Source organism: Oryzias latipes, chromosome 12 (genome assembly GCF_002234675.1).
Source record: "Oryzias latipes chromosome 12, ASM223467v1".
In the NCBI taxonomy this organism is placed as follows: Eukaryota; Metazoa; Chordata; class Actinopteri; order Beloniformes; family Adrianichthyidae; genus Oryzias; species Oryzias latipes.
Genome location: NC_019870.2, coordinates 14,527,905 through 14,551,268, shown reverse-complemented (window position 1 = coordinate 14,551,268; position 23,364 = coordinate 14,527,905). Strand labels below are relative to the sequence as shown.

The following is a 23,364-nucleotide window of genomic DNA, read 5'->3' as shown; positions in this document are numbered from 1 at the left end:
TTAAACAAATCCCATGAACTTTATTTCAATCGTACAAATCTAAACAAAAGACAGTGGTCTCTCAGATCTTCCAGTGTTGCTCAAAATTTATTCTGCTCTGTAATCAACATGTAAAGCTTAAAACACAATTTAAATTCTTGCCATAATAGGGAAAAATATGCATTCTTAAACAGTTTTAGAAATGATTAAAAAGAAAACATTTTTAAGTAGTAAAAACCTTCGACATGATTGGATCAAAAATTGGCATAAAATGTTTACAGTATAGTGGAGTTTTGTACTCAGTGCATTTTGATGCTTCTGGTCAGATTGGTGACATGAAAGAAAGGAGCGAAAAAAGCATTTCCACAAGAAAAATCAATTTTCTGAGATAATTCTTGTTCAAGCTAAATGTAAACATCCATCTTTATTATGGAATTACAATACCCATTTGTACTTTTATTACAGTACAACTAAAAAGAAACACAAAGTTTAAAAAAAATCTCTACTTATCCGGGACCGGGTTGCAGTCTCAGCAAAGATGCCTAGACTTCCCTCACCCCGGCCACTTCCTCCGGCTCCTCCCAGGCCAGCCGAGAGACGTAGTCTCTCTAGCGTGTCCTGGGTCTTCCCCGGGGCCTCCGCCCTGTAGGACATGCCCAGAACACCTCCACAGGGAGGCGTCCAGGAGGCATCCGGACTAGATGTCCGAGTCACCTCAACTGGCTTCTCTCGATGTGGAGGAGAAGCGGTTCTACTCCAAGCTCTGCTACGGTCATAAGCTCTGAGTTTAAAAAAATAGTTAAAAAATGAAATGATAAAAAAAAACCTTTAAAAAATGTGCTTTCTAATAGTTCCATGAACTTCTTTAATTAACATCGAATGTAGTCAGCTAAAGAGGTAGAGACGGAGAAAAAAGCCTAGAAGACATGTAAACCAATTAGCCAAGGCAGATCAGCAACAACAAAAAACAATAATAATAAAAAGAAAAATCAACAAATCCTACATTAAAAAGTGGCAGGTGGTAAACAATAACGTGATCTGTTGTTCTAAATTCTCTCACACTCACATAAAAAGAGAGATGTGGTTTTACCCTTTAGTGCAAGTGTGATTCAATGTATAAATAGCACAGCTAGGGCCTCTGCTACTGTGAAAAAATATCATATATAAATTTTTTTTTCAATATTAAAACTCTTATTAAAGCCCTAAATGGTACAACAGTTGTTAAGCACCAACATCAAAGGGTAATAAAGTGTAAAAACTGTAGCTTTCTAGGTTTTAGAGCTCTCCTCTCAGTCGCGTGTGCAGGTCTTCCTGGTCAATCTTCCTGTTCTGTTCGTGCCAACGATGGTGCGCCAGCAGCGCCACATTCCTGGCAGAGATGGCACTCATCTCCATGGCACTCGCCGCCCATTCCAGAGCGTTAATGTAGTACAGCCGGTCGTGCAGGATAAAAGGGGGAATCTTACGGTGCGGCGGACGGTAAGTGGGGTAAGCCAGCCACTGAGTCTCAGACACCGAGTCGTAAGAGAGGAACATGCTGTCAAGCTGCTCCCGGGTCAGAGGTTGAGGGGAGAACACCTTCCAGACTTTCGTGTGCGATGCAGGCGGACGCTTGTAACCCTCTGGGATGTGCACGGGGTCGAGAGAACTCAGGCTGTTAATGACAGAACCCTTTGAGTCCATGGTGAGGACTTCAGACACTGTGAACTCTGATGGGGGCTCTGTTGTTCCCAGAAAGGACACATTCAGCATGCCCTGCACCAGCGTGGACACGGTCTGGTGGTAGCGACCCGGATAGTGAGACGGAATAGGAGGGGTCAAGCCAGAGAATGTGATGTCAGATTTTCCCTGATGCAGTGGGGTTGCTATGACAACAATGTCATAGAGTGAGTGTGCTGCACCAGACTCACCCACATAGTTAACCTCATAGAAACTGGTGGAACCTCCTGAAAAAAAGAGACGAGGAACAGAGATCAGGAACCAGATCCAGAAACCGTCAAGGCCGATTTACACTGGTCTATCTTTGGTGCGTCTCCATTGCGTTGCATTGGCACAAAGATGAAATGTTTACATTGCTGTTGCCATGTCTGCTTCTCATATCCGTCCCTCGGCAACACAACACAAGCGGGAATTCTATATACAGTCCATCAACACATCGAAAAAAAGTTGGAGAAACGGGAAACAGGTCAAAGTTTAAAAAATTAAAATGTCTGTGTACTTTAAAAAAACAAAACTTCATACAATTTTTTTTTAGATTTAAGGTGACGCGCCAACGCTGTAACGCACGTTAACACCGCGGACAACACCAGCGTCCATTTTTGCTAGACGAAATTAGACGAAAGTCTAATTTATGATGCCAAACGTGCATTTTTACAAGGACTCTGTGAGGAAGGAGAGGACATGGGGCAAGTTTTGGATGAACTACTCGACACAGGGGTGGCAGGACAAACCACTTCTCCAGAAGCCAGGTGAGAGGGGGGGACGGATTGGTGACGCAAGGGAGACGATGTAAACTAACTGACGGTCGTGAGCAGACGCACCAGTGTAAATCCAGCCTCACTTTGGTTTCAATTCGAACAATACCTTTCTTGGACGGTCGAACTGTGTATGAAATTGAAGTTACTTTGGCTGAGATGAGCTCGCTTTTAGTGTGGTACAGCAGTCCTGAGCACACTCTCTTATTACCACCATCCACGGCCCACAGCCCGGAGTCTGCCCCTGCCAGCGACACTGCCCCTACACAACAAGGTTACAAGTTCACTTTGTGTTAGCTTCACCCAAAACATTTCTTTTTCTCCAATAGCTAATGAGGCTGGTAAACATACCCACAAACGCATTGATGCGGACACTTTGGCCGTAGTTGACACGAGTGATGGGGGAAACAATATCATTAATAAAGACCTGTGAAAATCCTTCTCCTCTCATGCTTTCCTCCAGAGTCTGATTTAGAAGAGTGAGAAAGCCATCGCCTCCCATTGCATGCACCAGCCTCTCCACCGTGGAGAATGAGTAACCGTACTGCTGATACTGGTAGATTCTGGGAAAACAAACAGCAACTGTCAACAGAAAGCACTGATCATTGATGTCATCCTGACAGGATCATCTTTGACAGCCCAAAAAATGACCTCACCTCATGAATTTGTCCAGAATACTCTCCACCCACATCTGCATGCGGAGGAAACTGAAGCCGTACCGCCACAGCAGGCGGAAAAAGTTAATTAGAAACCAATCGCTCTCTTCAAACACAAGCTCCTTTCCGTCAAAGATCGCCATCTTAGAGGGGACGTCTTTTCTTGGAGGAATACCTGTGGAGCAGACATCCTATTGTGGCATCAAATTTCAAATATATTCCCTACAGACACAAACAATATTTACAAACTTTGGAAAATTTTGATGTAGAAAATATCACGTTGCTGTTTTTCTCTGGTATTGTTGTGAATCAGTCCAAATCAGCAACAAATCCCCACTAGTTTGCTTTTTTCTTAACAATACTTCCTGTTTCTTCTTTCATTTCCTAATAAAGCATTTCTTTGTTTCACTATAAATGCATTTTGGCTTAAAACATGAGCTTTCTTCTAGATCAAAATTTTTACCTACCAAAAATCTGGTATTAGAAACGGCTAATATGATTACATTGATTGATAAAAACGTTTTACAACTGCTTTAATGTAGCTCCACGTGTTCTGTGGTTGAGCAGGTATTATATGAGATAGAAATGAAGTTTTACTTCACGTTACCTAGTTTTTCAATAAACTCTTTCATGTGAAGGTTCAGAGGATGGATCACAGAGCCTCCTGTTTCATACTCATAGTCTCCCATTTTCACCGTCGCTAGTCGTCCGCCCACAGTGCCAGACTCAAACACATCGATCTTGACTGCTGGTCCAAACTCCTGCTTCAGATAAAAGGCTGCTGCTGTTCCTCCAATGCCCGCTCCAACTACAGCTATGAAATGAGAAATTGTGAAAAAGTGAACATAAACACTGCTTATATTTGCCTTTAATTCAAGGGATAAAGACAGCATCCCTTTCTGTTTTTGCCCAACAATGACAGATTATTTTGCCAAATATCTGTCATGGGAGGAAAACACATCAGAGCTCTGATGTGCTCCGGAGAAAATGATTAAAGACTCACTCTGGTGACAATAGTGTTTTTAAACATGTTCGTGTTGGACTTTTCTGATGAGGGAGAACATGTATAAAGAAAATTAAAATACACGGAGCTCCCTGATCTGCTCCATTCGGACACATTCACTTATAGACGAATAGATCAACTGTTTATTTTCATTTTCTTCTCTAAGCTGGCATCTGGCTCAAGACTGTACACCTGGATAGATATCTGATATTGATCGCCACTTTTTGTTGCTCCAGTAATGTTAGGGAGAGCATGTAAACAGACTGTTTAAAATCATAACTGAGCTATCTGTTTACCAGATGGCTGACAGTTATGAGTTATGGGTGACAGGAAGGGGGGCGGGTTTCTCTGTGCCACAACTCAGAGGCTAATTTCTAATGAACTATTGCTGCTCTGCAGACACTATGTCCTAGAAAGCGAATCAATTAACCACTTTTGCAAGAGATCAAAAGATGATTTCAGTGGGTCTATAATACCTTTATGAGATGAATTTCTTGAAGTGCAAAGATAATTTCTTTACACATCTCATCATTCAAATAAGCTGGTATAGACTGAACTCTCCAGCGGTTTCCTTTAAACTTAAGGAAAACTGTTTTTTTGCTATCTTACAATTCTCAAACTTCAAACACTTTATTTTACTTAACCCTTATAGGCTTGATATCTGACTTAAAGTATTTCTCGTGTATTTCAGTTTGCAAAAAAAGAAGCATTTGGTAAATGACTATATCTATATACAGTTCATACAGCATGTTAAAGTACAGTGGGAGAAATAATTAAGTCAGCCACAAATTGTGCAAGGTTTTTTTTTCATTCATTCATTTTCTACTGTTTTGTCCCTTTCGGGGTCACGGGCCTGCCAGAGCCTATCCCAGCCACTTGTGGGCAAAGGCAGGGTACATCCTGGACTGTTTGTCAGTCTGTCGCATGGCCACAAATCCAAGATTGATGCACACGCACACCTAGGGACAATTTAGAGTTTGCAATTCACCTATGAAGCATGTTTTTGGATGGTGGGAGGAAGCTGGATTCCCTGGAGAAAACCCATGCATGCACGTGGAGAACATGCAAACTCCACACAGAAAGGCCCCCCATTGATGTTCTATTGCAGGTTCCCCAGCCGGGACTTGAACCGGGAGCCTTCTTGCTGTGAGGCAAGAGCGCTAACCACTGCACCACCGTGCAGCCCCAATTGTCAGAATGGGTCAGAATGATCAAAAGAAAGGTGGGCAAAAATCCTAGAACTAGTGAATGACCTGCAGAGAGCTGGGACCAAAGTAACAAAGGCTACCAGGGACTCAAAGCCTCTAGTGCCAGACGTGTCCTACTCCTGCTGAGTTGTATCCAAAGAACACCAAACCTACTGTACAGCATTGGGTGGAAACATCATGGTTTGGGGCTATTTCTCAGCAAGGGACCAGGATGACGGATCAGTGTAAATTAATTGGGCCACGTATCATCAGATTTTGAGTGAAAACCTCCTTCCACCAGAAAGGCCATTAAAGATGAAACGTGGCTGGGTCTTTCAGCATGACAACGATGCTAAACACACAGCCTTAGTTACAAAGCAGTGAGTTGGTGAGAAACATTTCAAGGTCCTGGAGTGGCCAAGCCAGTCTCAAGATCTCAACCCCATAGAAAATCTTTGGAGGGAGTTGAAAGTCTGTGTTGCCCAACAACACCCCCAAAACATCACTGCTCTAGAGGAGATCTGCATGGAGGAATGGGCCAAAATACCAGCAGCAGTTTTTAAAGACATACAGAAAATGTTTGGCTGCTGTCACTGTTAAATACCCTTTAGTATTGAGTTGAACTTTTGTTATTTTCCACCATCATTTACAAATAAATTCCGACAGTATGATTTTCTGGATTTTTTTTCTCGTTGTCTCTCACAGTTGAGGTATACAATGAGGTATATGATGGAAATGACAGGCCTCTCTCATCTTAAGTGGAAGAACCTACAGAATTGGTGGCTGACTAAATACTTTTTTGAAAAACTATAGGGTGGTCTAACAATAAAGTGATTGATCTATCTTGACAACGAAATATATTTGAAAGCTGTAAAGAATAGTTAGACACTGCCTTTAACTTTTATTACACTAATGGTTTAAACTTAATTCACTGAGCATGTATTGTCATCTCAAAATTATATTACATTTGAAGAAAGCACAGCCAAACTATTGTTCTAACAGTTTATTCTCATACTCCCTTTTTTCTGTGCATGTGTGATCTGCTGAGCAGGCCTCAGACTTATCTTCACTTTAGCCTTGGAGCTCCTCTCCAGCAGTAACCTGTGGGCGTGATTTTCACACGAGGTCCATTGGACGATCTTCTGAATATGTAAATGCAGGGTTTTTATGCCAACCCCATCCCTGAACTCTTTGGTTCGGACTTTGAATGCACCATGTTCATGTCTGTCCCCTTCATGTTTGTGCGAAGTAAAACCTCCACAAAAGCTAAGTAACTGTCTCTGAGTCATTATTCCTTATTTCTGTGTGCAAGAAACTGACGGGTACGAACCTAAAATTTAATACAGTCCTTTCTAGAGAATCCAGTTTCTTCACAAAAGCTCTCTTTAGTTTTTAACATTTTGTTCCCAGGCACACTTTCTTATAAATTTGTTTTGCTCTGCACATCTGCATGTTTTCTAATCTTTTTCTGCAGACATCAGCTGGTCCTCATTCATTTTCAGTCTAACCTTTGTATTTAACAACCTACACATGATAGACATTTCTAAAACATTGGTCCCACATTTAAGATATTTGCCTTTTTATACTTTATTTTTATTTATTTTTTTATCGTCTAAAAGGTTAAATACCTTCAGCAGTAAGACCTTTTAGCATTTATCACATAGATCAAGACCTAAAAATCCATGAATGCGGTGAAAAGTTGTTGTTTTTTAAGCTGTGAAAAATTGTTGTTTTTTACAGGTAAAAACAGGTTTACCTATCTTCTTGGGCTGCTCTTTTAGCTCAGGAACTGAGGCTAAACTTCTCCTCCCAGTTTGCCAGAACCCCAAGAGCAGCAGCGCTCGCAGTGACAGGGTGTGCAGCCTCATCACAGCCATGTGCAGCCTTGCAGGCAGAGGTTTCTGTACAAAAAAAAATCCATTATCTTTAAGGCTCATCAACACAGGGTCAAAGGTCACACGTGTATAAAAAGGAAGAAGAATAAGACAAAAATATTAATGAAACTATGATTTACAGCCTGAACAAACTCTACAATATCCGCGCAGCAGGAAAATTTAAATCTATTTAAAAAAATGTCGTCAAAGTTGCACTTTGACAACTATTGACACGAGATGTGTGCTAACGTAGCAGCTTTGAGGAAGTTAGACTCCGACATGTCTTTAAATTTCCGTGTAAGTCATTTACACCCACCTAAACTGGAGTTATAACAACTTGAGAAAATCATGCATAAATTCCGGAATATTAAAAAATGAATAGTCCTCCAAATAATGTGACGATTGGTCACATCTCACCACAGACTGTTGCTAACTATTGGGACTCACTTCCGGAGATCCAAACTTTTGAGCTTCACAATAAAAGCTTCCGCAAAACCCAGTGATAAGTTGCAAAACAAAAAACAAAAAATGGCATTTAAAACAATTGTTTTAAAGAAGAAAAAAAGTCCAACAATGAAGAATAAGCTACATAAAGATTTTCTAAAAGGCTTTTTTAAAAATGTCCTCAGATTTTTTTTCCCAAAGGACTCACTCTATTACAGCTCTCAGTGACTGGGGAAGAAATGACAGCTGGTGAATTCTTACATTTGTGTAGATTAAGGGGCTCATTGTGGTAAATTAGGATGTTTCTACGAATATACTGATGAATGAAGAAACATTTAGAATGTCCCATATAAATGGGAATGATCGGTGTGAAAAACTGACAAATTCACAATACTTTGAATAGAAATATGTACAAATGTACTAATGTGAAGAAATGAAAGCATGCCATTGCAGTGAAATGTTCACTTGCATTGTTCACTTGACGCTCTTCGCATTACACAATTCCCGTTTGGAGGAGACACATGCATGTCAACATCAGGAGGGGCGGAAAGAAAAGAGTGGGGTTTTGCTACGTTTTTGATATGGGGGAGAAAACTGTGGAGGTAAATGTTTCTAAGTGATAAATGTGAGCTTCATATGGATCACATTGGATTTTTCATCAGCTGTGAAACCATCACAACCAATCATGCAGTACTCAGCTTTTATTGTGAAAGGGTAAGTCACAGACACCGCCTGGACGGAAGTTGTAATTTTCTACTGAAAGCACGGAAGACGATCGGAAGTGACGCAACTCCTTTTCGTGCTTGAAACATGCTTGAATGGAGGTGACCTTAGTTTAATAGGTTCGTTAGGAAACTCGGTGACGGTACACGCACCTGTGGTGTTCGTGGACTTTAGAGTGTCGTTTGTTTCTGTCAAGGAAGTTTCGCTTGTTTACGAACGTGAGAAGATGGCAGAGGCTCATCAGACACGCGTGCAGAATGTGGTTGAAGAAATGGTTCAGAGTCTGGAGAAGGAGCACATCCGTAAGATGCAGGTTGGTGTCTTAATATCTATGCAAATCAGATGCATTCAGCAGGATCTGTGCATTTCTTGCTTAATAAATGGTGTACATGTGATCCCGCTGCAGGGACGCATGTTCAAGTGCAGCGCAGACTGCTGTGATCGCCCCACAGATTCCATGTCTCAGGTGCATCAGTGCATCGAGCGATGTCACACTCCTCTGGCACAAGCTCAGAGCCTGGTAACCTCAGAGCTGGAGAAGTTTCAGGTAATATTTATGTGGTGCCATCTGTCACTAATCCAGTTTGGAGGAGACAAAGGCATGGATTAACACAAAACTCACCATAAGGAGATTTTATGACGATTAACTTAAGGATCCGAGAAAATCCAGACAGATTTAAGAAAACAAATGATCATACTACAACAATGTTTAAAATCAAAGGTTAGAAAAACTCATAAGAGAAGTCAAGGATATAGATGGATAATCTTGTTGTTACTTGATGTTATTTTATTTAACATCAATTATTAATCCAATAATTTAACTCCAAAAAAGATCAATTAAAGTCACAAAGTTTTTTTTTGTAAATCTAGAAATGCACAATTTAAAAAAAATCCTAATACATTAAAGTTTGTTCATGTAAAAGCGTTGTGTACAGTATTTTCTTTTGAACCTTTGCTCTTCAGTGCAGTCTTTTTTTTTAGATCAGAGAAACATCATTTGAGAGGTATTTTCATGTTTAAATAATGCAGAGTAAGAACAAATGTAATATGGAGATGTCCTTTTGTTTCTGAAACAAAACCTTGGAATTAGATAAAAAACAAAAAATTAGTTTATACGGGGAAAAATTAGGTACTGTTAAAAAAAACAATTGGTCAATACTAGTGAAATTTAATTATGTATTAGTAAATATGCATGTATTTGTGTATGTGCTTGTCCATATGTGTATAATATGTGCATGCATATGAATACATATTTGTATTTTAATTGTGTTTGTGGCATATTTGTTAACTTGAAGCAGAAGTTTAGTTTTTGCTACTGTAGAATTTATCTTCTTTTTATTCTTTCTGGCCTTTTTCTCCAGGATCGTCTCTCTAGATGCACCATGCACTGCAACGACAAAGCCAAAGATCTTTTCGACTCCGGTGCAAAGGAGCCAGCTGTCCGCTCTCTGATGGACCGCTGTGTGGGCAGCTGCGTAGATGACCACATTGCCTTGATACCAAGCGTTACCAGGAGACTCAAGGAAAATTTGGACTCTATACCGCAGTGAGGATCAGGATAATAGCTGTAGGTGGTGCTTGTTGACATCTGACTTCAGTTGATGAGAAAACTGAACTGAGATTTAGACCTGAAGGTTTTAGACCAGTTAAAATTTGATCCATTTGGTTTGAAGGTTAGAGCTGCACCTGATGTCATGCATTCAGTTTCCTTTGAAGAGGCTTACTGCTGTTGAATCAACAAAGCTGATCAAAAAAACTTACAATAAACCTTAATGTTTTTATGTTTTGTGCAAAGATTTATATTTCACTTTTCTTTCAATTAAGTTTAAAATTCCTCCCCATCAAGAACTGTCTGCTCCTCCCCTGTTTTCTGACAGCCCCTCCTAATGGTCTGTTTTTTGTTGTTTTTTTAGATGCAGTACTGATAAATTAAAGGAAATAAAAACTGGATTTTAGCTAGCATATTCTTCTTTCTGCATGCAAATAAGACAAAACAAAAAGAAACACTTTTCAAAGTTATTTTTAATGACAACACAAGAAAATGTCCCTTTTCATATAAATGTTTGTACAAGAAAGACAACACTAAGATGGTAGCCTGAGGAATGGTATCAAGTTGTACAAATAGAAAACAGAATCCACATTAGATTATCCATCATAATATAAGGATGGCAAAAGCTTTAAGGAGACAACTTTCATTGCTGTGCGTCACGTTTTACAAAAATACTGGAAGAATGCGTTTCTTCTGAAATCATTGAGACTAGAATTAGGTGACCAGGCTTGTTTATAAAATCCACCTTTTCCATTCAGACTTCAAGCTAACAGGAAGAGAGCTTAAAGCTCAGCTGTTCCTCCACAATAACACGTCAGATAATCCGTTATAAAAGGTGGAGCGTAACTAGATACACATCTGACTTTGAGACTCTTTAAAACTGTTTTTATCTCAACCAATTCCTAACACACAACCTGCAGATTCAGAGCTGGGATGATAACCGTGCCCACAAAAATCCTTTTTTAATTTTAACAGAGTTATTAGTATGCAGTGTTTTGACCGGTAACTGCCTCAAGCAAAAGAAAACAAAGAGGAAATTCTTTGAGAGAAAGAACTGTTTTTTTTTATACCAAAGTGATCTATTTATATATTATGAAGCATTCTCAGAAGCACTTAAATGTGTCGAAGTAACACAGTCGTTTTTGCTGGAAAAGGTGATCAACCGTGTCATAGCACCGTAGCCTGAGTGAAACAGCAGTTTAACCAGCAGATGGAGATAATGGCCATTATGCTTAAAAACAAAAAACATCCGTAAAAATACATGTAAAAAATTAAATAATGTGAAAGTATTTTTTTTCACATGAAAAAAATCCCACTGAGTTGCTGAATGAATTAACTTCTTATAAATTCTTACAAATTTTCAAACAATATGAAGAAAGAATTGATAAAACTAACAAATGAATACAATAGGTAAAGCTGTATTAGGATTCAGTCTGTCAATGAGACACAAGATGAACTGGTGGAACATCAACACAGTGAGGAGGATCTACACTGGAGAAAACCTTTGGGAATCTGGAGTCACTCACTAATTTGGAAGCTGAATCCAAACATTGTGTTCAGGAAGAGGTTACCAATGACTGGACACGCAAAATAAAGCTGGGGTCCAGTTAGAATAAACATTCTTATAATACAGAAAACTTTAAAAAAAATAAAGTTTAACTTTAACATAGGGTTTTATATACATAAAATATGTTTGTTAAAAAAAAAACATCAATTTTTTAATGGAAGACTGCCACTAGACCAACAGCCAACCACTTAGTAAAAACATATTCAGCTATAAATGCATTTGTAAATCCACTTGATGGTTTTTCCACACTTAATCTTTGTTTTGTCCCTTTTTTACCCAATCAGGTCTGTTGGTATTTGCATGGCAGCAAGGATGAGTAACGCTGTCCAAAGACAGATATTCAGTTAATTTTCATAATCAAGCTATGACTTACAGTTTAATATTTTTTTTCAACAGACTGAATATTGATGGTGTTACAAACCTGGCAAAGACTGAAATGTGACAAATTTGCTTTTCAGTCAGTACTTTTCCAAATTAAACTGAATCCTGAGTGGCTTTAGGAAATTAAAATGGACCTTAAAAACAAAAAGCCTAATTAAGCCTCAGTCAATATATGTTGAAAGGTTTTCTTTTTTTTTATATCCAAGTTCTGTCCATTTTCCCACTGAAGACAGTTGTAGGGAAAATAACAACCCCTTGAACAGCAGTAAGGTACTGTAGTCTCTGAATGGGCCAACGCAGGCAAAACAGATCAACATTTTCCATTGAAGGCCTCACAGAGCCATGTAGGTATAGACAATATACTGTATATCCAAAGTCGGAGCGGTGTTAAATGTTCAGCTGAATTGTACATACAAGTGAAGATCTGTGCAGTAAATATCAAGACCCGCTATGAATGGGGCTTTCTTGTTCAGAAGGATCTGTGCGTTGGTCTGAATGGGGTGACGTGTACAGAAAGTTACAGCACACGTAGAGAGGGAATGACAGCAACCGGCTATCCAGGTTCATGATGGCATATTCCTGAGGAATTGAAGGAGAGGGAGAGAGAAAAAAAAATCAAACTTCTGAGAAAAAGCACCACGAGAGGCAGCTTTATGAATTTCCTCTGACCTGATCCTTCTCCAAGGTGAGGCGTTGATATCCTGTTGAGCGACTGCAGACCAGCTTCCCTCGGCTGTCAAAGGAGGCAAGACGTAACCTATAAAGGAAAGAAGATTGAGAAATACTACCCAGACTAAAAATGCACATTTTTATCTTATTTAATAAAAGATAAAGTAAATAATAAAGTAAATTCAACAGATGCTTCATGTCCAAACATTTACTACTCTCCCTATTAAGAACTCAGAAGGTTGCAGTTACCATGGTGATCTCCTCAGCTGCCAAAAACGCCCCAACAGGTTCTGTGACTCCATCGCTCACCTGTATGCCAAATGTCTCCTTGGCTGTAGACTGACAGCGCCCCCACATGGCTGGCTTAACGTATTCCTTTTAAAGACTATGAAGCGGTTTGTGTATGTCACCAGGAGGTCGAATCCGAAGTTGAAGCCCGTCCATCGCCAGCAGTACTAAGGAGACATCACTCCTGTTATTTAAGGCAAAAATGGTGCAAACCAAATAAAATGTTTGAGAAGAAGGAAGATTATATCGACTCACGTCACCATCTTTACTCAGCTTCCTGCCACATCTCATACTGTTCAGCTCAAACTCCTCCTTGTTTGCCTCCTGAGGCCTGAAGTTACAAACATTGACTTTATTTTTACAGTAGGATCTGATTAACGAGTGGCATCAAAATGGTTGAGTGAAATCTCACCCGTTATCATTTTCAAACTCTGTGCGGAGCATGGCAAACCATTGGTTTTTGTACATTGCTGTGAGCCATTCTATGAACATAAACCAAATAGTTTAAGTACAATAAATTAAAAAAAGAGAGGATAAGAAGTCATTTTAGAGCAGGAAGCCTCAACTACCATGAGGCAAAATGTTGTCTCTCTCCAGAATCCGTGCAGATGCCAGATCGTTGATGATGTACTGCAGACGCACGAGCTTGAAAACGGAGCGAAAAGGGGCGCCATCCTCCGTGTTCAAAAAGGGCTCCTTCTCACTCAAGTCTGTAGAGGAAAAATGGAATAAAAGCAATCTTTTAATGCAGCGTTTGAGATTCCCAACACAAGTGCAGCTGGAGCTTTATGAGATGCGACTGCAGTTACCTGTCCTGCGTTTGCAGAGCCAGGCATCAGCATCAGCCAGAAGCTGCTTGATTGGGCCGTCCCATGACGGGTTGAGCTGCAGAAACATCCACTGCAGAGGCAAAAAGTCCAAGAAAATCAACACATTCAATAGAGACTGGTGTGTTCAACCTCAACGTCAGAGTCTCCTGGGCGTTTGTTTCTACCTTTTTCAGAGCAGTATATACATCCATCTCCACCTGCATGACAAACAGGTCAGAGGACTGAATGAGCTGCTCCATCACCTCAACCCTGCAAATACACAAGATCAGATACAGAAGAATGAGGACCTTATTCCTCTCTGCACCTTCAAGGAGTTCATATTCACACCATGACAAAGCAAACACATTTTAATAATGAACTGATTTGTTTGACTTGACATTTGAACTAAAAAAGATACCAAAAGTCTAAATTCTAAGTTTAAAGAACCACAATTACCCGAGTTCTTTCATCAGGTCAACATTTTGGTGAGTCATCAAGTTGTTTAGAAGCCATTCCAGACACCTGCAGAAGTGGAACACTCATGTTAAAAGTTTATGGGTTAAAAGCATGAATAAATCTGTAAAAAATTACTTTTTCATGACTGAATCCAGTCCATAGATGCTGGCACAATGGTAGTAGCCACACACAGTTTTTGCGCTGATGTTTTCCTTCATGGTTTCTCCGCACTGCTGAATTAAGCCATCCTGTTGAGGTAACATTAAAGAAAACTAAAGCAACCAGCTCACACAAAAATGCTGACTTCCTGTTCTATACTAACCAGCTGAAGCATGCAAGCCCCCGCCAGAACACTGATGACCCTGCTGGGCTTGATCAGGACGTCGTCCCGGTACAGCGATCCAAAAACAACTTGGAGAGCTGCATTGATACAAGACAATGAAACACTTCCAGAAAGACAAAAAAAAATGCTGTAAATTAAAAAAAGTTTTCCTTTAATTTTCCCCCCAGAAAGATTTTTTCATAAATTTACGAGATTTTATGTCGTAATATTAAGAGAAAAAATCGTGTACATTTACAAGACTTTTTCTCGTAAATGTACAACTTTATTCTAAAAATGTAACAGTTATGACTTAAAAGTCGTAATAAAAAAAAAAGTTTGCAAACTGGCCGTAAAACTCCGACTTGTCTGATTTATTAATGATAATAAAATTATTAACGGAACTTTTTAAGGATTTATATAACTGTATGAAAAAAAAAAACTACGGTAATTGGAGGTTTCTTCCTTCAATCTGTTCATTCAAGACCTAGATTTTATAATCTAAGTTATTATTGCATAAACTTGTAAATAACATCTAAATGTGTCCACATATGTGTGCATAAACTTGTATGAAAGTGATTTTTTTTTTCATTTTTATTGTCAATAGTAAATCGATCAGTAAAAGGTTCAACATTCTTCACATCTTACCTTCAGTGTCGATGTTCTGATCTGGGATCTCCAAATTGATTTCCATCATGTTCGACTCTTTCCAGGAACCGCTGAACATGCTGGAAAAATATCCTGACTGCAGACGAGACATTAGAAAACACACACAAAAAGAGAAAAAGTATGTATTTATGATCAGTGGTACATTATAGTTTTGTCTTTTCTTTGTCTTCTTTCACCTGGCAGAGGTAGACTTTGTGGAGGTTCCACTCCTGTCCCAGAGCACAAATACGAATGTCGCTGTTTTCTCCATTCAGAAACAAAGTCTGGTAAATGTATCTTGAGGTACTTTTTAATTTTTTTCTATTCAATAAAAAAAAGAAGATGTCAGAATGAAAAAAGGAAACAAAAGGAATCGTGGCTGAATCATCAAGATAGAATGAAGTTTGTTAGTTGGACTTGCCTGCGCGGTGTATCTAGTATAGAATCATCATCCTCTTGTTCACTTTCACAGTCACAAGGAGCATTTCGTTTCCTTTTATTACAGTCACAGCCACTCCTGTGGCTGGTACTTGCAACCTCTTCAGCATCTGGTTCTTCAGAAGGGGCCTGAAACCTACTACTCAGGCTTCCCATGTCTAAAGAAAGAGACAGCTCAGTATGAGAGAATTCCATGAGATAGTTTAGTCTCTAACATTTGAGACTGTGATTTCACAAACTATAGAGAATAACATACTCGTATTTAAAACATGCACTCAGGTGAAAATTGTGTTTTTGGTGTTTTTATCATGTTCTTGTGGCATTTTTCTCATGATGGGGGTGATATTTAAAGAAATTTATGCGTAAAACTGCATTTGAAATTGTCATTTTTCTCCACAATCGGTGTTGTGATGGTGGGTGTGTGGACTGTGCCGTTAAACACTTGGATGCAAAGCCTTTTAGGTTAAATTAAACAAAAATGAGAGACTCAAGTCTACAGCACTCAACTAGTTAACCAGAAATGCTGTGACAAATAATTGTATGCTGATTTAGAATGAGAGAATTTCACTTTATACAAAAAAAAAAAAGTAAAAGCAGACTTGAAGAAATAAAACTGACACAAAACAAATCAGTTATAAGTAATATAACCTCAGAGGAATACCTCTAAAATTTGACATTTTACATACTGATGCACATTTTCAGCACACGCTCAGCCTAGAAAGTGCAACAAATGACAGACAAAAGCTACATTGTCATGAGTTTAGAAAAAAAATCATTGATAAAATATTCCTCTGGTTGTTACATAAAATCAATAGTTCCTTCACTGTAGATTGTGGTTTTTTTTGTCATGTGTCTGTAGATTTAAATGATGCCACAGGTATGTAGACTTTTTCTAAACTCCAATGCTCTAGATCCAAAGGCTGTTTATAAAACTTTTAATGATTTTTTAAACTACTGAAATACTTTTAAATTTAATTCAATCTCAAAATGGTGTTTCTTGTTTAATCCCACAGTGTATGCAGTATAAATGTAGCAAGGTTGTCCCATGATAACATGAAAGACAAAGATTTAACAAAATAATATTATAGATAGCAAACATAGATAATTAACACCCCATAATAAATGAGAAATACTTTAATGTTTAATGCTGCAGCACTGAATTTGGATCTTACAACACAGCGTAACGAAAGTTTCAGGGGGACCCAAATAAATGAGTCTGTCTGTAAGGGATCTGTCATCAATTTAGTGACATGCCAACCAGGTGAATTGTGTGTTCACGAAAAGATTACTTTGGATAACTTACCAGGGAGTCTTGTTGAGAGATACTAGCTTTCTGTAAAGGGCTGACCCAGCTGATTATCTCTGACAAACGTTGACGAGGCAGCTGAGACAGGAGCTAACCTTGCAGCTAGCTTAGCTTCCAAAATTCACAAACAAAAACTCGTTTTTAAAAAGCAAATCAGCTTTTTCATATTAGTTAACACACCAAACATGTTTCCAACCGTTAAAACAGACTTAGAGCCTAGTTACTTTTTTAAATAACAAAAGCCATGAATTTAGAAACAACAGATGATGGTGTTTTGCTCTGAAAATATGTGGCAGCTTTTGTTATTCTTCTTCTCTCCAAGGTTCCTAGCAACATTTGCTTACTTTGCGTGGAAAATATGGCAGGGAGACTTTATGTCGCCACCTAGTGGTCGGATATGTAACTAACAATCTGGACCATTGAACTACATTGAACCAGCTGGATTCTACTTTATCGTTGCAAATATCAATTTAAAAAGTTTTTATATATATAACAATAATAAACTAACATTACATATATTATTTTGATATTTCTTTTAATATTTATTAATATAATTTCCTAAACAAATGTAATAAATACATTTAAGACAGAATTGTAATATTTTTAAATTGAACTCTGAATTGCGTTTTCAAATTGCAACCTTGAGCTACATATCTGTAAATTGTAAAAAGCAATTTCAATTTGTACGATCAAATAGGAAATTTGAAGGAATTCCCAAAATAATTACAGAAAAGGACTAGAAAAAAAAGTTACAAGCTGCAACAGAGAAGGTTCTTCCAGGAAGTGACGTGCCGCTAAAGAGTCAGCCAATCAGCAACGAGAATCCTTGTGTTCACAACATTCCTTTCTGTCCCGAAACGCCTCCTCCTCCCCCCCGCCAAACTAACCTGTATGGGGGACTGTGTGGAGCTGACACGTAAACTCTGTCCGTATCTCGGGCCACGCAGGATACTACCAATTGGGGCAGAAAACAGCCCCTGACCCGAACAAAAGGTTAGCTTGTTAGAAGAAGTATGGAGGCAAGAGACGCTACGGCAGGTGAGTTACTGTTAGCAAGACAGAGACCTGCTTGTTAACCAGGCACAGTTGTATAGCTGTTATAAACCACACTGTCTTGCTATGCTGAGCTCCACCTATAAAAACAGCTAAGCATTTTTAACACGTGTATTTTACTAGATACAGCATTTCTAATTTAATTTAAGATCAGTGCAGATCTTTTTTTTTTCTTCTTGTGAAGTTTATACTATTTTTTCATGATCCGTAGGTGCTTTTGTTAGCAGAAGTGGAAAAGAGCAAACCGCAAAGAAGGAAGATGCAGCTCCCAGAGCAAAATCACCCCCGACTCAGAGCAGGATGGAGCAGATGTTTGGGTTCAAGGCAGAAGACCTGAGTTCCTGGCAGAACCTGGTGGTCCTCCTGAACAGACCCACTGACCCTGCATCTCTGGGCATCTTCCGCTTTTTATTTGGTAACTCCCTGCCCCATAACTAGGAGTGGAACGATTAATTTCAATAACAAATTGATCCATATCATAATTAGTGGTTGTTGATCTGCGTTATAGTCAATGTTGGTTCATTTTTAACGATCCTATTCACTGACCTAAAATCGATCCAGGACATCTTTAGCCAAAAATTCAACCAGTGTGACTCAGAGATAAATACCTGGTACCGAACAGTCCAGGTGAAGTTTTCCAGAGTCCTTCTTGCAAGATAATCAAGTTTAAATTAAATATGTGTACAAACAAACAAGCAAACAAGACTTCAAGGCAAATCCATTCACATTTTAGTATCATAATGTTCAGCCAACTGTTGTTGTTCCACATAAAAATAACACAAACATTCCACTGTATGGTCACAGGTCTTTGCAAAATTCAAAGTATTTCCAAACACTGAACTGCAATGATGTCTAGATCATTTTTGGCTGCCATCACGTCTGTGTTCCGCTGTGATGGTTATTTTTCTGTTATAGTAAAATAAACCTACGGTGCCTCAATCCAAATGTTTTTTTTTCCTTCAATATAATCGATTTTTTTCCATTTTGAAATAATTTTAAAACGGTAAAGGTCGATTCGATCAACAACTTGCCTCAGACAAATACATTTGGTTAAATGTATTAATCACTTAAGTGGATTGATCGTTACACACCTACCCTTAACTGTCGTGACTCTAAATATGATGCTAAGTGGTTCCCACTTTCTCTATGGTGGTTTATGCAGGTATGCTGATGGCCATCGATGTAACACAGGAAAGAGGTCTGAGTCACCTGGACTACAAATATTTGGACGGGGCACCTGTGTGCCGCTTTCCTCTTTTCGACTTCTTGCAGCCACTTCCACTAGACTGGATGTATTTGTTGTATCTAGTCATGTTCCTCGGTAAGTCCTGAACTTTCATGGTTGCACATAGGCTGAATTATTTACAGAAGTTTGTATTTTAGGGCAGCATCTAATTATTTTTGGATGGTCTATTAAAGCTTTTGACTTCAGTGACAAAAGTACAGAAACTAGTGCCACAAATTTCATTTTTGTTCCTCTCAGCTAACCATTTGATCCAATAGTTTATTAAGTGATGCAAATTAAATTAAAAAATCATGACCATGACAATTGGATAATGCAATAACAAGGTGTGCATACATTTGTTTTTGATTAGTTTCTTTCAATGACAACTGACCAACTAAACCATTTCTAAATGCAGGGGCGCTGGGGATCATGCTTGGTTGTTTCTACCGCCTTTCCTGCCTCATGTTTATCTCCACCTACTGGTACGTCTTCTTTTTGGACAAAACGGCCTGGAACAATCACTCATACCTCTATGGTCTCATCGGATTCCAGCTCACACTCATGGACGGCAACCGATACTGGTGAAGAGATGCTTGTGTGTTTGTCCCTTGTGCTTGCTTTGCCCCCTTCTGTCATTCACAGCTGTGCGTTGTTGCAGGTCAGTGGACGGGCTGCGAAGGCCGTCCATAAGAAACGCTCACGTGCCTCTTTGGAACTACACCCTTCTAAGGACACAGGTTTGTACCTGTCTTCGAGAGCGTTTGCTTGTCTTAACTACAGGTAGCTCATCGTGGGAAGTGATCTGATGATGTTTATTTTACTCTTCCTCAAAGATATTTATCGTGTATTTCATCGCTGGAATCAAAAAGCTGGATGCCGACTGGGTGGAGGGATACTCCATGTCATACCTAGCACACCACAGGCTCTTTGATCCTTTCAAGTAGGTGTTCTGTTGGTGTCTTTAAAGTCCCACTCCAGTCATCTTTTGATCTATGGTTAAAGCACTGCCATTGGTCTTTTAATTACAATTATTATAATTGGCTTTTGGCCAAAATCAAAAAACCTGTGTAGTTTTCTAGGACATAGTTTCTGCAGAGCGGCAGTAGAATTTGCCTCTAAGTTGCGGGCGAGACCGTTGGCGCGTCTGCTCCTGATCCATAACAATTTGAATAAAGAAATACTCAGAAATGCAAATGTATGCTTAATTTTCTCCTGTATCATCAGAAAAAATCCACAAGAACATGTTAAAAACAACAAAAAGACTATTTTAATCTGAGATGGTCTTTAATAACTAACGGTTTTTATGACTGGGATTACGTTTTTTTCTTTTTTCAGAGTGATTCTTCCTGTGGAGTTAGTCAGTCTGTTGGTCGTCCATGGAGGCGGTCTTGTTCTAGATCTGACTGCTGGATATCTACTCTTTTTTGACGCAACACGGCCTTATGCTATTTTCTTCGTCTCATACTTCCATTGTATGAACTCTCAGCTCTTCAGCATCGGTTAGTAAGCCGTTTTACTGCCCCGTCTGAACATGTTTGGGTTTTCTTTCCCTGTAACTTCGGACGTTTCTGACTCTTACTTAGGAATGTTCTCCTACACCATGCTGGCCACCAGTCCTCTCTTCTGCTACCCCGACTGGCCAAGAAGATTCTTCGCTCGTTTCCCGTCGTTTCTCAGTTCCGTCCTGCCCCTGACCTCAGCAGAGTCTCAGCCCAGCTCCTCGTGTGTTTACAAGGAAGTTCTCAGTGCTGAAGGGCAGGAGACCCCAACTGCCCCAAAAGCCTCCAAACTGAGATTTAAGCACAAGCTGGCAGCCATTTTCACTATTGTCTACATAGCTGAACAGTTTTTCCTGCCTTATTCCCACTTCATCACACAGGTAAATCTTCCTCACATGTCTTAAAAATGCTCTTAAATAGTTCCTTTTTAGAGGGATTTTACTTTGATGTTATTGGAGGTCTTTTGAACCCGCAGAGCTCACTAACCAGTAGTTACTCAATTGGTCAATAATCATTGCTGCACAACAAACAGCAGCTCAGACCAGTGTCATCAACAGGAGGATGAATCATTTACAAAAAAACCTTTGGGTTTCCTAATAGCTTTTTTGGACTTCCTAATCATTTATGTTTTCTTTTAGGGTTACAACAACTGGACTAACGGCTTGTATGGATACTCATGGGACATGATGGTTCACTCCCGCACCCATCAGCATGTAAAGATCACCTACAGAGATGGAAAAACCGGTGAAATTGGATATCTGAACCCAGGGGTGATTTTCTGTCTTAATACAATCTTTACTATTACCATTTTGGGCAACTACATCAGCGTGTTACAGAACAATGTTCCACTCAGAGTCACCTACACATAGTTTTTTTTTATCTCCAGCTTATTTACAAATAAAGCTAGAACTTTCTTGCCTTCCTGTTGCAGGTTTTCACTCAGAGTCGACGTTGGAAAGATCACGGCGACATGCTGAAGCAGTACGCCACATGTCTGAATCAGTTATTGCCACGCTACAACATCTCTGATCCAGAAATCTATTTCGACATCTGGGTGTCGATCAACGAGCGATTTCAGCAAAGGTACGACAGCATTTTACATCAATCTATTTGAACTACGTTAACAGAGGGCTGTGGTTGCTGAATTTCTTCTCCTTCAGGATCTTTGATCCTCGCGTGGACATTGTGACGGCTGATTGGTCACCTTTCCAGCCAAACCCGTGGCTCATGCCTCTGTTGGTGGACCTCTCACCCTGGAGGACCAAATTCCAGGAGATCGAGAGCAGTTTGGACAACCAAACAGAGATCGTTTTCATCGCGGATTTCCCAGGTTGCACATTTCCTCTCGTCTTGTATTTTTTTGTAAGAGTGGCATAAAGTGGCTGCATGTGTTCCAACTAACCACATCAGCTTTCAGGTCTCCACCTGGAGAACTTTGTGAGTGAAGACCTAGGCAACACCAGCATCCACATGCTACAAGGGAAAGTGAATGTGGAGATTGTGGAGGAGAAGAAGAACTACACCCTCCAGCCTAATGAGCAGATAAATGTACATTATATTAGTCTCCAAATAAAGATTCACAATATTTCCGTACAGTTTGATCGTGCCGAGAGCTAAGAGTTGATTTGAGGGTGTTATTGTGTGCAGGTTCCTGCTGGAGCTTACCATAAGGTCTACACGGTGTCTGAGGAGCCGTCCTGTTACATGTACGTCTACGTCAACACCACTGAGGCAGCGCTGCAGGACAATTTCACCAAGCTGTTTGAGCTCCAAGAGCGCATACGCAATGGAACAGGTGAAACTCTCACAGGTGGAAACAGCCCAAAAGGAGACTAGCTTCAGGTTCAAATTGCACCACAGACTGTCAACTTAACTATTGCTCTGTTGGTGACCAATCTTTGTTCTAATTTTGCTTTAAAACTGCAGAATTAATCTGTAAGACATTTTTTTGTGAAAATAAAATATCTGTCTTAAACCAAATGTCAGTCTTTTCCAGAACCTTTATCAGTCGTATATTGACCCGTCTACCCAAACAGAAACGGAGCCTCTTCCTCCTGAGCTGCAGCCTCTTATGGCAACGGACTCCGAAGGCGCAGAGGTCAACGCCACTGACCCGATTGTGCAGCTTTTCCTGAAGAGGCAGCGCCGCTTGAAGGAGGTGAAAAAGCGCAGAGAGGCTGGCCTGCTCGAGCGGATGGAACGCTTTACTGTTAAAAAGTACTACACGATTCGAAGAGGGTGAGTCTTTCTCCACAGGCCAACTTCCTGTTCGTAACTTCAGGAATGAAATGAACTATGTTCATGTCTTTGGTAGATTCCTTATGACGGCCATCGCCGTGCGTAACCTCGCCTTTGGCCTGCCTCCTCTGGACCAGCTGAGAGAAGAAGTTGCCTTTGCAAACATGAAAGGACCACAAGAAGAAGCCAATCAAAATGATCCACTCAAGGATGAAGTTGGTCATGCAGAGCTTTGAAGTTGTAGTGTCAGCTAAGCCATGAATAATGGTGAACGGACAGCAGGTGGCAAGTCACACAACCAGTCTGTGTGTTAATGTTGGGCTGATACTTCAGAGGGACAAAGGATTTCATGTTTGCTAATCCACAAAAAGACTTTATGCATCACTTATGAATCAGAAAATCCTGCAGAAGACTGTTACAGCACCTATAAAACCCCAATCCTGCCGTCTCTGGACATGAGGATCCATTAGAGGAAAGATGAGAACGTGGTAGGATGCAGAGATGGTTTTTCATAACGTGGAACGACTCAAAAGAATTTTGCACCACACAGATTTAATAAAGGCAATTGTTTAGTAAAAA

The 23,364-nt window shown here is 39.7% G+C and overlaps 4 protein-coding genes across 4 annotated transcripts; 2 read left to right on the top strand and 2 right to left on the bottom strand.

The window, feature by feature from the left end:
- Nucleotides 1-7,643, bottom strand: pcyox1 (prenylcysteine oxidase 1). The gene is made up of 7 exons (XM_004074809.3): nucleotides 7,490-7,643; nucleotides 7,056-7,200; nucleotides 3,717-3,923; nucleotides 3,110-3,284; nucleotides 2,805-3,016; nucleotides 2,563-2,715; nucleotides 1-1,925 (listed from the first exon to the last, which is right to left on the bottom strand). The coding sequence occupies exons 2-7, from the start codon at nucleotides 7,174-7,176 to the stop codon at nucleotides 1,255-1,257; spliced, it is 1,539 nt and encodes a 512-aa protein (XP_004074857.1). The 5' UTR covers nucleotides 7,177-7,200; nucleotides 7,490-7,643; the 3' UTR covers nucleotides 1-1,254.
- A 747-nt stretch (nucleotides 7,644-8,390) lies between these two features.
- On the top strand, nucleotides 8,391-10,121 carry fam136a (family with sequence similarity 136 member A). The gene is made up of 3 exons (XM_004074808.4): nucleotides 8,391-8,653; nucleotides 8,747-8,887; nucleotides 9,702-10,121. The coding sequence occupies exons 1-3, from the start codon at nucleotides 8,567-8,569 to the stop codon at nucleotides 9,888-9,890; spliced, it is 417 nt and encodes a 138-aa protein (XP_004074856.1). The 5' UTR covers nucleotides 8,391-8,566; the 3' UTR covers nucleotides 9,891-10,121.
- Nucleotides 10,122-10,346: 225 nt separating this feature from the next.
- On the bottom strand, nucleotides 10,347-17,090 carry gmcl1 (germ cell-less, spermatogenesis associated 1). Its single transcript, NM_001104864.1, is given in 15 exon segments — nucleotides 10,347-12,416; nucleotides 12,507-12,594; nucleotides 12,816-12,961; nucleotides 13,050-13,125; nucleotides 13,207-13,276; nucleotides 13,364-13,504; nucleotides 13,604-13,694; nucleotides 13,789-13,873; nucleotides 14,060-14,125; nucleotides 14,195-14,307; nucleotides 14,382-14,479; nucleotides 15,027-15,123; nucleotides 15,224-15,347; nucleotides 15,448-15,622; nucleotides 16,768-17,090. Coding segments are annotated over 14 exon segments (1,509 nt in total). The 5' UTR covers nucleotides 15,621-15,622; nucleotides 16,768-17,090; the 3' UTR covers nucleotides 10,347-12,275.
- A 513-nt stretch (nucleotides 17,091-17,603) lies between these two features.
- On the top strand, nucleotides 17,604-23,364 carry ggcx (gamma-glutamyl carboxylase). The gene is made up of 15 exons (XM_004074807.3): nucleotides 17,604-17,808; nucleotides 18,035-18,238; nucleotides 18,986-19,144; nucleotides 19,464-19,629; nucleotides 19,707-19,785; nucleotides 19,882-19,988; nucleotides 20,384-20,547; nucleotides 20,632-20,927; nucleotides 21,186-21,317; nucleotides 21,479-21,630; nucleotides 21,708-21,877; nucleotides 21,965-22,095; nucleotides 22,195-22,342; nucleotides 22,584-22,785; nucleotides 22,862-23,364. The coding sequence occupies exons 1-15, from the start codon at nucleotides 17,784-17,786 to the stop codon at nucleotides 23,019-23,021; spliced, it is 2,295 nt and encodes a 764-aa protein (XP_004074855.1). The 5' UTR covers nucleotides 17,604-17,783; the 3' UTR covers nucleotides 23,022-23,364.